This window comes from Varroa destructor, unplaced genomic scaffold, assembly GCF_002443255.2.
Source record: "Varroa destructor unplaced genomic scaffold, Vdes_3.0 BEIS01000007.1, whole genome shotgun sequence".
In the NCBI taxonomy this organism is placed as follows: Eukaryota; Metazoa; Arthropoda; class Arachnida; order Mesostigmata; family Varroidae; genus Varroa; species Varroa destructor.
Genome location: NW_019211460.1, coordinates 157,839 through 170,116, shown reverse-complemented (window position 1 = coordinate 170,116; position 12,278 = coordinate 157,839). Strand labels below are relative to the sequence as shown.

Genomic DNA, 12,278 nt, shown 5'->3' with positions numbered 1-12,278 from the left:
GATACCAGCAGCAGCGGGGAAGACCACCAGAAGCTGCCAGTTAGTCAGTGTCAGTCAGCGCACTTTCGCCTCCTGTGCGTCCGCTTCGTCCGTTGTTGCGTGCGTCCTTCTTTGTTTCCTTTTTGCCTGGCGGTTTGCTGCCTGCCTGCTTGCCTGCCTGCCTACACCATGGCTACGATTGGGTCATCTCTACCCATCTATGCGCGTGCGAGTGTGTGCGAGCCGTAGGTGTTTGTGTGGGTCTGTGTCGTTGACTGGTTGGCTGTATTGGGATGGGTCGGCTTTGTCGGGTTCCGCTTCACTCGTTCGCCCTTCCATGCGTCGATCCATCGTCGTGGCGGTAGCAGTCGCCTTCGTTGTCGGCTGCAGGGAGGCCAGTTGGACGGCCAGCCAGCCAGCCAGGATCGCTGTCTGGTCATGTATCGTGTAGCCGGCATCTAGATAGTATAGCGGCTCGCCTAGACTCTGCCTTCTTCCACATTTGACCGCGTTTGGTTGGTGATCATTGAGCGCAGCGAAGCGGGCGAGTGGCGGAACGGCCAACTTGATTATGAGGCTCCACCCTCCCTTGGGCGGGATGCCGATCGCTAGCGCCATCTGGGGAGTTAAAATCACGAGCGCCGCCAGCGGATGGTTTGAGCGGCGGCGGCGGCGGCAGCAGCGGCGACGATGACGACGACGACGATGACGACGACGATGGCGACGACGACGATAACGATGGCGGTACTGCTGCTGTTACCGCTGCTCATCGGTGCTCCTATGGCCGCTTTGACGGGGTGAGCGCTGCTGTTCCATAGGCTTCCGCTTGGCTGCTCTCGCTAGCTAGCGCCTTGTCGGCCGACAGGGGAGCGCTAGCAACTGCTACCAGCTTCTACTGCTGTTGTGAGCCGCAGCAGTGGCAGCAGCAGCAGCAGCAACAGCAGTAGCAGCAGCAGCAGGCGAGCTGCTGGTGGCCGAGCTGAAAGCTAGGGCAAAGTCAAATCGTCGTCTGTCTGGCACAAGAGACCCAGCATACACACAGCAGTAGCAGCAGCAGCAACAGCAGCAGCAGCAGCAGCAGCAGCACGGGAAGGGTGGCAGCACAGACTGGCGGTGGCTGCTGTCGGCGATAGTAGCAGTGGTATAGTAGCCGCACAGCCCGAGCGAGCGAGCGAACGAACGAACGATCGATCGAGCAGCAGAGGGCTGTCGTCGTCGTCGCCGTGTTGTGGTGTTTGTCCACCACTGCGTCGACGTTGGTGGCTGTCGAGAGCGCTTTTTGCGCCACCGCACAGCCCCCGAGGACGCTGGCGTACAGATTCGGACAAGCTATAGCCGATCATGGATTTACTTAGTGCGACGGAAACAGAGGATTCAGTGAGTGCGAGTACCTAAACGGGATAATACGTCGATTAGGGTAGAGTGCAGCGCTGTCAGTTTTTGTGTGTCTGTGTTCGTCCGTATTTCGCCGAAACGTCACCATAATGGCTGTCCGCTAGAAACTTCACCTGGATACTCATCGCCGGATCGCTTGCTGGCTTCGTAAAGGTTTGTACGCGTTGAATTTGCTCTAGAACACAGCAAATATTCGACGCAGAATTGTAGTGACTCGCAGATGTAAACGGGGTGCTCCAAAGAGGGTGCGGAGGCAGGAATCCAATATGTCGGCCGGACGACGACGGCCTCGGACAGTGAAGTGATTCGCGCTTTTCCGTCGCAAAATATCGGATTTACGTTGCGTATACACGCCACACCAGTCGTGTCGTCTGTTGTGCACCAATCTGCTGACAAGTATGTCGTCGATATGTGTCCGTTTTTCATCGAATACACATCGTAGCCAGTTTGGTGGTTTATTGTTCTCGCCACCCCCTTTAACGCCGTCGTGTGGTGCCTCCATGGGTCGTTCGGTCTCTGTCGATGTCGGCTGACTAGTTGAGCGACTAAGGCTTCAGCTGCTACTGCTCCTGATTCGCTTTCTTACCGGCTACTGTAGCAGCACCAGCAGCAGCTGGGTCAGTCCGCCGGTTAACCAGCGGTCTACGCAGTACTACTCGACGGTGTTGAGGCTGCTTAGATGATACCACCACGCTGTACGATAGGTGGGGACCGTTGCTGTTTCTTCAATGTTGGGGCTGGTAGAGCTATCGCTTAACTGCGAATTCTCCGACGCGATACAATAAACTCAAGTTGTCTTCAAACCCTATCTAGATCGTCACACAATAGTGTGATGACGATGATGCTGGACCGCTTCTACATTATTATTATTTCTAGTATTGTCAAAGAGAGCTTTACACAACACACGGCACTTCGGTTACTATTTGTGTGCTATCGGCCATTGCGATCCATTTCTCTCCGTGTGCGTGTGAGTGTTGTTTGGGGCAAACGGCTGGTTCGACTGCATGAAGAACAGCTTCGTTGCCTGCAGTATTACATGTCGTCTCGTATCAAGAACGACTTCATCTGTACCAATATTTTTTTGCGCAAGAAACGTCAAGCCATTATGTCACACAGCCACGACGTTATTTAGACAGGAATAGCGTTACAGATTTTAATGTTGTGCAAAGTCTCGGCGGTGCTGGCGGCACCGACAGCAATTGCAGCAGCAGCAGTGGCGGTGGCGGCGGCGGCAGAGCTTTCGAGGGGCAATCAGCTGATCTCCTTCTCACTGTATTTTTATTTCTGTCTGCCCCTCTTCCTTTCCCGTAGTTTCGCTGCCTGCCGCTTGCACCAGTAACAGAAACAAATGGTTCAATCGGACAAACCGGTAGACAGCCAGAGACAAACTTCATTTCGCTTATGCACTACATAAGGCTACTGCTGCCGCCGTTGATTTCAGCTGTAGCCGTAATGCTGCGAGTTCTATTGCAACAGCAACGCCTAGGGATAAGTTCAAATCGAAACTAACAGTTCTATGGAGACAACATCAGTGTGTATGCCGCAGCATCTTTAGTTGTACACTAGCTATTATAGGAACACGTCTACCTGCAGGTAGACGGGTATGTTGTCATCGACTAGTAGTCCGATTCTCGGCATACTCGCCTGTGATCATAATCTGCCCCTGCGTACGCTTGTCTGCCCCTGTCATTGAGCTATATCGAAGCCCGTGTATCAACGGCATGGCAATTACTGTTTCGACGTCGCGCAACGGCGTTCTATCATCTCAAACAGAAATACAGAACCACAGACGACAGGCATATGAGCAAACATTTCATACGCACACGGATGGACAGACATGTGCTTACAATAGCACAGCCAACACTAGTCCAGCTAAAATAACTTGCGACAGCATCACCGCCGTCGCTGCCACGAGGGCTAACGGTAGTTCTACTTGTACTACATGCAATTGTTTCTGTGTGCATGCTAGCATGAGCTGTGCAGAGATTGATTACCGCTCTAATCAGCATAAACGCTGTACAACCGCTATAAAAACGGCCGAGAGATTCATACAGCCGCGTCCGGTTAGTTAGTTAGTTGGTTCTAGCGATCGTTGTCGAGCGGCCGGTGTCGACATTGTTGCTGCTGGCGCCGCAGTTTGATTGTCCGATCGCTTCCAACCGCAATCGCAAGCATCAACTATAGCTATTTTACATGCAGAGTTGAAACTGATCGAATCGTGTAGTCGACAGACGACAAGCGAAACGAGCAAAATAGAGAAGGACGGCAAGTATACACGGAGATCCTCTGACTAAGATGTCGCACTCAGGCTGTTTTTAATGAACTGACTTTTCTACCGTTCGATCGCTCGCTCGCTCTCTCTCTCTCCTTCGCTCTCTGGTCGCTTCTGTGAACCCTTCTGGAGCTGTGACGACAGCAGTAGCTGCAACCTCTTGCCCAGATCTGTTTTCAGGTCTACCAAATGTCAACGAGATTCGTCATTTGGGCAAGGCAACGTGAAAAACTTCAGTAACAACAACAACACTGATTATGCAAGCGATAGTCGTAGAATAACAATCAAAAGAGCAATAACCAACGCCAACGACGATGACGCTAAAATGAACGTAAACCTGTAGCAATATGCATAGCAGACAACCGCTCGCTATAGACTCACATCCGTTATCAACATAGTCGCAAGCAGAAGTCAAAAATAGGTCGAGACATTGGCAAGTAGAGGCCATGACAGCAAGCTTCCATGGGCAACAGTTTCTAGTTTGTATTTTCAAATAAGGGACTCACTATTGACGGTGCAACTTCACGAGAAGACTTTGCTCTGCTTTTAACTACAGAGAACTCTTTAGATTTGTATAGCATGCTACAATAGCATAATAGTAATGCTTTCGAGAAATACATAGTTATTCAATAATTGTTACGGTAAACTGTAGACCGTTTGAAAAATGCAGTTCTTTCTGGACACCGCTATAAAGGATATTTCAGCAGCACGCCGACTTCTTTCTTTCCATAGTGGCCCCCTCTAGCGTTGCTCTTTTCCCCTTCTAACCAGCAACAGCGGCTACTGTGGTCAGCGCCACACCACGGTCACAATTCTTGACGGCGATCATCCGACTGTCATCAGACGACTATCGGACCGTCTTCCTTCAACTTGCTGCTATTCGCTAGCTTGCAGCTGCTACTACCCCTGCCTGATTGTCTTCTTTTTCTGTCACTGTTACTTGCGCCCCTAGTGGAAGCATCAGTCGAGCTTCAGTAAGCAGCAGCCAGCGCAGCACGCAGAGCAAGTAGAAGGAAGGGAAAAAGGATGGGCAAATCTAGGAGGGACCCCAGAGGCAGATAGTGTGCGGCACTAGGGATCTCCCCAGCCGGAGACATCATTCAAGGGATGAGGGCGTCTACTGATGGCGATGGTGCCTTCTTCCGCAGCATATAACTTCTGCTACTGGACTTGAGGCACCGTCATCTTCCCTCCCACCGCTCCCTAACCCCAGCGTGAGCCCCAGTTGATGCCACCACATCGCGCATCTCGTTCCCCCTCTATCCTCTCTTACTCGCTTGCTGACATAGACACCCCTCACGCTGCGCCAATAACAGCAACAGCAGCAGCTGTACAGCCGCTACTACCGCTACTGCTAACACTACTGCTTCCCCATCAGCAGCAGGACTGCGACTACTATCATAGGCGCCGCTATCGTCCCGTCAGGGAGTGGGCTGCCACGACTGGCGTGGGGGCCAATACTGCGTCACGAGCAGCATCAACTCAGCAGGCGGAAGGGGGGTGGTCGGGGCGTCGTTGTTGTTGTCTACCAGCTTATATATGGATGGGCAAGAGCTGCCTCTATTCCTCCAGCGGCAGGGAGTTGCGTGTAAGTTTGGCATGGACCGTCCGCTTACTCACTTTTTTCCCTGGCTGGGTGGCTTGTGGGCTGGCTCGCTGGTAGGATCTTTCGGTGCTCGGTGCACTTTGGGAGCTGTGAGGTGAGATGGGGTCAGATGTTGTATGTGTATTGAAGAGCTAGCTGACTGAGCGTTAGCACAGGATGGGGTAAAATGGGCAGCAGCGGTAGCAGCAGCACTTGGCCATTGAGGAAGGAAGAAATTGGGAAGGAAAGGAATGAGCGCCCGCACGAATTGAAATGGTGGTGGAAAAGAACGTCGAACCTAAAGAACACATACCGCAGAGACGGATAGGCATCAGGCACGAGTGGGGCCGTCCGCTTGGCTACTCGACAAAAGTAAGGTACTCAAGCGCGCAAAACGCAAGGTCATCCCAGACCAATCTAGCGCCTCCTCAACACCGAAAAATGAATGGCTCGCAAGACGAGACAATAGCCTCCGTAGAAGACCACAAGCGTCGTTGCTTCCTTTGTTTTTACATATGACTGGTATTATGGGGCCCACGTGTTGGAGACGTACATAATCTCTGTTAAAGGATCTCTCAATCGAGGTTTGATTTCGATAGGGTAGAATCTTAGGCTTAACAAAGTAGAACTGAGCCGTCGTTTTCGCCGCCATCGGACGCTAATCATGCCCAGTAGCTGATTATGCAGATCCTAGCATATATATCACCACGGCAGAGTGATCAGTACACTGCGGTACAGCTGTAACAATGTACATAAAACGTGCGTACACGTCAGGCGATTTGACTAGTCTCAGCTAGCGTCTATGTATGTCATTGAAGCTATAGTCATACTGCCTGCTACCATTTAAATAGCTGCTTGAAATTATCCAGCAGGCATCAATTAACATGAACGTTGTTCCTGTTTTACAGCCAGTGGCCGGCCTGATGGACTCCGGATAGAGAAGCTGCCGTTCAGGTAGCAAGACAAGGGCAAGAATTTGGCTGATCGGTTTGTCAGTTGGTTGTGGGGCGCTCAACCAAGGCGCGCATCCCTGCCAAAACCAGGCCGAAATCAGGATGTCGAAGGCATGCACTGACGGGGGTTACCGGCCTAGTTTGGCCTCGATTAACCCAAGCCTAACGTGCGCACTCTGCAAAGGCTACCTCGTGAACGCCATGACTCTCATCCGATGTATGCACTCTTTCTGTAAAAGCTGCATCCACAGACATCTGGACACGAGCAGCGCTTGTCCCACCTGTCAACAGCGAGTCTTCCGCAGTCGGATGGATTTGCACATGGTGTGTACTAGTAACAAACAGATTCAACAATATTCGATTTGAAATTAAAAATGGCTCTATAATTAAAATTTGCAACAACTTCAGTAGTACAAATAAAAGTACTTGTTTTCATTATGCCTCCTTTTAACTACTAATAATCAAGCGTTGCATTGCCCCTTTTGCGTAGGTGGCCGACAATACCCTACAGTCGATCGTATACAAAACAGTTCCTGGCCTGTTTGCGAACGAGATGCGTCGTCGATGGGATTTCTACGAGCAAAACGAAGATTCGCCAGACGCCATAAAGGATAAAGAAGTTCGGAAGGTCACAAGTGTTGCTCTCCGGCAAATCTTCACGGAACAGGATTGTATATCACTTGTACTCGAGCATCGACAAGAACAGGCTGGAGGACCGAAGTTTCTTAACATGTAAGTGAAGCTAGGTACCAGCATAAAACATTTATTGATGTTCTCTATGGGTAAGATATGCACTGCACTCGGTCTATTATTGATTGTCCATCAATAATTTCAACCAAAATCAATACTGGGACTAGACGTGACTATTTTAGACATAATTAGCTGTCTAGCGTTAACCTAAATTACCGCCATTGGTGTGGAGCTGTAGGACGCAATCTCACATGGTCGGCGCATTATCAGCATCCTATTGAAATAACTTCGATATAAGGAAAAGCGCATAATAATTGCTTTAGGTGGTAATAGATTCATGTTTTTATGTCTACATTTCAGGTATTTGAATTGCCGAGCTAATGTACCGGTTTGGGTAATAATCAAATTTGTGCGGAATAAGTTCTCTCCCCCTGCTTCGTTGGCTATACACCTCCATCTAGAGAAGGTAAACGTCAACAAGCCAAAGTTAGCGTACCTAAATAAAGGCGTCACAAAGGATTCTAAAGATAGCAATGAGGACAAAGACAAGGATCGACTGCTGCTTGATCCAGACCTCACCCTCATTGACGTCTGCTATATAGCTGACTACAAATTTGAAGGACCGCTTAAGCTGAGTTTTAGATTTGTCGAATTTGATCCGTCTCTGGGTAGTAAGGCTAAGGCACTATACGAGCCACTGGCGCCACTCGAACCAGCTAAAAGTAAAAGCAATTCGAATTTAAAACAGCAGCAGCCGCCACGGCAGCAGAACGTGAACGGGAAGCATGTCTTCATAGCCAATGGCGGAATATTGTCGTCAGGCAGTAATGTGCAATATGGAAAATATAAGGTAAAACTTACTAACTAGATGCCCATTAGTATCATTATTTGTGAGAAAAAGCGACACGACGCGTACATCCACAATGCGTGACTTTGAAGTCGGTCATATTAGTTTCTGCTTATAATTCAAGTTAACTATACGTAGTTACTTATTAGTAGTTTTGCAAACGCTTAGTGTTCTTATCTGTTACACGCGTACCTATACTAATATATCGATTTGCCGTTAACGTCTGCAGGTTGACACGAAGAGTATAGACATGGCTCGGGGTGCATTGCTCAATGGCAACGTTAGCACTACAAAGGGCGGCACCAGCTCTAATACCAGTAAGAGCAAAACGTACTCGCGGGCGGGGGGTGTCGCTACGATGATTGCCCCTGGTCAGGTTGGGCAACTTCCGCAGCTCAAGTCATTAGCGCTTGGCCCGGGCGTACTGGAAAATTGTAACCATGAAACGACAGGTGATTCAACGGAAGAAGAAGAGGCCGATAATTGGGATTCGAACGTTTCTACAACAATCGACCGAACGCTTACAACATCTCAACAACAAAATACCTCTGTCGGCAACCATAGTAGTCATGTAAACCAAACCAGTAACAAACAACAGCAACTGCAACATCAATCGCTCATCAATGGTACAATCATCTCATAGATACGTATTTTCTTGCGGTCTGATCGACGAAAGAAGATCCAGGCGTTGTAACGACATTACTGCTATATGCATTAGTTGCCTTAAGACACAGATATACAATGTGCTTTTGGAAAAAAAAAAACTGCATTTTTCGCTCTATAACACTAACATACCTCAAATTAGTTTCATAAGTAACAATGTTCACTAACAACAGAAAGCAAAACCACTTCTCATTTCAGACGCCACATTAGGCTTTACCTGAAAACCAGTACAAAAATTACCCGGTACAACTGCATCGTACTGTTCGGTCAAATCTGCTGCAATTTTTATAGTCGATAAAAATTAAATAACATTTAGAAATAGAGTTCCATCTCTATATAAATGGATAGGTAGGTTCTAAGGTGAGAACACACAAAATACATACACCTAGCCTTTCTCTCATCAACGCCTGGAAAACCGAAATTGTTATTGTCATGTAGGAACTGTCAATTTGCTATTCTCAGAATAATACTTTAAAATTAAGTTTTACCCTTTCGACCTAACTCACGCTCCTTTTATGCTTGAAATCGTTTACAGGTAACGCGACCGATAAGAACATATCTTCGTTGCCTAATCTAGGTCGTCACGTACAATGTGTGTCATCTCAAAATTCGACAAAACATTCCAAAGCCCTAATCGCAAACTCTCCATCCCTATCCTCAGGCCAAGTCCAGATAAAATCCGCTAACGGAGTTAGCGCGTCGACAGTTGGCCAACAGAAGAAGAATCAAGCGATTGTTTCGCGACCTCAAACTCTCAAGGTGACCTCTTCACAAGTGTCTGTGGACGCAACGGTTCCACAGAAATCTTACCAGATGCAACAGACTACTGTAGGAAGAAATCAGCATAGCAATGTAGGTAGCAAGGTTACATCGTCGTCGTCGTCGTCATCATCATCGCCACCCTCATCATCATCATCATCATCATCGTCGTCGACAGCATCATCGTCAGCATCCTCTTCCTCATCACCGCAATCATCGTTGTCAGTAGAAAAAGATAAAACAGCAGCGGGCAAGCAGATATTGAGCCCAGCTATACAGCAGTCGTCACCTGTCGGCCATCACAAAACTAACCAAGGACACAAAAACAACCATAAAAATTCACCGTGTACGTCTACGAGTTCGTCAACTGGTTCTTCAACGCACCATCATCACCATGGACACTCACACCATGGAGGCACTCATAAATCTGGCCATATTGTACCTTCTGTAGTATTATCGCCAACAACAGCTTCTGCCTCAACCGTGGCCGGAAAACCACCGACCGTATTAAAAATTAAGCTAAATACCAGCCCAACCACCAGCGAAACGCTCACGATTACTTCACCCCCATTACGAGACAACCGTCACACGACGTTCGAGAAAAGCAGCACCACGCCAAAGAGCTTAGAACCAGAGTATCCTGCCGTCACGTCAATTAAAATTAAGCCAATAGTAGCTCCCGCATCCTGTGGTCCGGTGACACGGAAAAGTCCATCGCCGCCGACATCGACTCGCGATACCCGGGGGTCAGCCGTAGATAGTGGCCGTAAGAAGCGAAAGAGTGATGAGGAAAGAAAACATTCTCTAGCAGCTGATGAGAAGAAGGCGAAAAAGGCCAAGACCAAAAAAGGAAACTCGTCGCAGGCCGTTATCAATAACGCTGCCTTCGTATCAGGTAGGTGCACTTGCTTATGCTGAATGCTGCAGCTTCTAATGTTTTGATTCCGTCATCATAACAACAATATGTAGTACTTCGGACTGTAGATGTTAGAAATGCGTCATTCGCTGAGCAACGACTTTTCTAATAATTCAAAAGATGCTAAGACCTATTTTTGTGTGGCAACTTTCAGAGCAAGCAACGGATCTCCTGGGTACGCAAAACTTCGGCTGGGGCAGCGCTGCGCTTTTATGGGAATCTCAACTCCGCATCCCGAGTCCATTGACAGTACCATTTACCGTGTCGTTCGCTAGACGCCAAGCCAATCAGTTAAAAGAGCGTCAGAAGGCTCAAAAGCACAGGTCACACGGTGGAGATGTCCGAGAGTCGTCTAGATCAAAGCAGGATAAATTTCTAGAAACGAACTTCCAGTTAAGCAAACAAACTGTCATTGTGAAGCAGCCTCAAAACCGAATATGGAGAATGCGACGCCAAGTGTCCCCTCCTGCACCGCTGATCAAGCTGCCCCCGCCAGATTTCGTGATGTCCTCTACTCTAGAGGCTGTTCTAAAGGCAATAGTTGATGACAAAGCCGGTGACGAAACAGATGATACTTCATCGCGCAACGCTGACTATTCAAATGGTGCTTGCCGATCGCAGTCGGACTCCGAGCTGCTTTTAGATTCAATGCGACTGGGGAATAGTCCTAGCGGGGATATCAATGCTGATGTGTTCCGTATGGAATTCCCCGTGGCGGCGGTCGAGTGTGCCTCACCTGCGAATCTGCTAGCCTTCACGTCTTCCTCATCTGCGGCATCCATATCCGCTACAGAACGCTCCCAAAGCTTTAGTGCATTAAGTACGAGTTGCTTGCTGCAAGCGACTACCCAAACGACGAGACGACATTCGGCTTCCGGTACCGAAATGAAATTCAGCATTAGCAATATTCTTTCCAATGTCGGCGCTCAAAACACGAAGCCAACCCTTGTTGAAGCAACGATAAATGTCAAAGAGTCTAATGTACAGGAGACAATCGAAGTGTGTATTACCAATCTTAGCCGCTTTTTCTGGGCTTTGGAAACGTGTAGCGAACGAACTCGCTATCGTCTAGCCGAAGTCTGTCTTTTCAAAAGGCCGGTGTTGGAGAAAATACTTGCTATCGTGCGCAAACTTACCATTGTTGTAGCTCCAAACCAGATCGAGCGGGTGCTTCAGTTAGAAAGTGCGGTAGAAAAATATTTTCTAGAACCGCCCGCCTCGGCAACACCGGCATCAGTGAGTCCTCTTGCTCTGCCAGAACAGGTCACAGATAAGGAGCCCTTTACATCTGGACAAAATGACGATGATGATGATTCGTGTGTGCAACAGCGAGAACAGACGAACTTGAAGGAATTAGTGAGGGGTGAGCTACCAAAGCGAGATGAGGATTCTCTAAGAATTGAACTAGATGCAAACGATGACAATAGTGAACAAGTGATCGATGCAAAATCTGGTGTACCGTTAGTGATAAGGAAAAACTTGGATAATTCACGGAATCAGAAGTTGCAAGTAGTAGAAATTGACAGCAAGAGAGTTACTGAAGTAAAACGCGAACTACCCGACGCACTGGAAGCTTCAAAAGCGCTGAAAGAAGAGGATTCTAATAACATCAAGACACCATGTAAGCCTGACATTAAGGCCATCGAATGCAACGAAGTTAGTGATAATCCTACCGCTAACGGTGAACATGCACCAAAGAAGGAGATAAAAATGGATTTGCTCGAATCATATCCAAATGCTAACGAGAATGATCACAAAATTAACGATGTCACAATGTTAGAGGTCTCGTCAAGTCTTATCGATGTCATCGAGAAAGTTAGCAGGTTAATAGAGAGTGAACGATCTGACAGTGGCAGTAATGTTCAGGAGACGTCTGTCCTGCTGTCGGAGGAGAATCTTGAGATATCGTTGAGCGGGGAAGACCAACCGCTAAGTGCATTTGAGCCTGAGCCCGAATCCGACGATGTGGTCAACTCAACGGAAACAGCGATGGAACTTGACGAATGCAGCGCCTCCAGTGACAACCTAAATGCTGAGCCGGTAAAATCTGCTGTCCTGGACGAAATTGAAATGGTTGTCGATCTACTGCCTACCAAGGTCTTCCCCGAACCCATTGAAAATCCATATGGATTCCCTGGATCGTTTGGATACAATATGTGCAAATCGTTAGTTCCTTACGTACCCATCACCCAAGTTTTCAGTTCATCATACAGGTGCGA

The 12,278-nt window shown here is 48.3% G+C and overlaps 1 protein-coding gene across 1 annotated transcript in view; it reads left to right on the top strand.

Annotated features, from left to right (window-relative positions):
* The first annotated feature begins 1,058 nt into the window (after window positions 1-1,058).
* Window positions 1,059-12,278, top strand: part of LOC111254199 (uncharacterized) — an 11,451-nt gene continuing 231 nt past the window's right edge. The window contains exons 1-7 of the mRNA XM_022814803.2: window positions 1,059-1,527; window positions 6,140-6,508; window positions 6,675-6,916; window positions 7,235-7,724; window positions 7,951-8,347; window positions 8,920-10,038; window positions 10,214-12,272. Coding sequence (XP_022670538.2) covers window positions 6,287-6,508; window positions 6,675-6,916; window positions 7,235-7,724; window positions 7,951-8,347; window positions 8,920-10,038; window positions 10,214-12,272 — 4,529 coding nt within the window. The 5' untranslated portion in view covers window positions 1,059-1,527; window positions 6,140-6,286. The remainder of the gene's footprint in view (window positions 1,528-6,139; window positions 6,509-6,674; window positions 6,917-7,234; window positions 7,725-7,950; window positions 8,348-8,919; window positions 10,039-10,213; window positions 12,273-12,278) is intronic.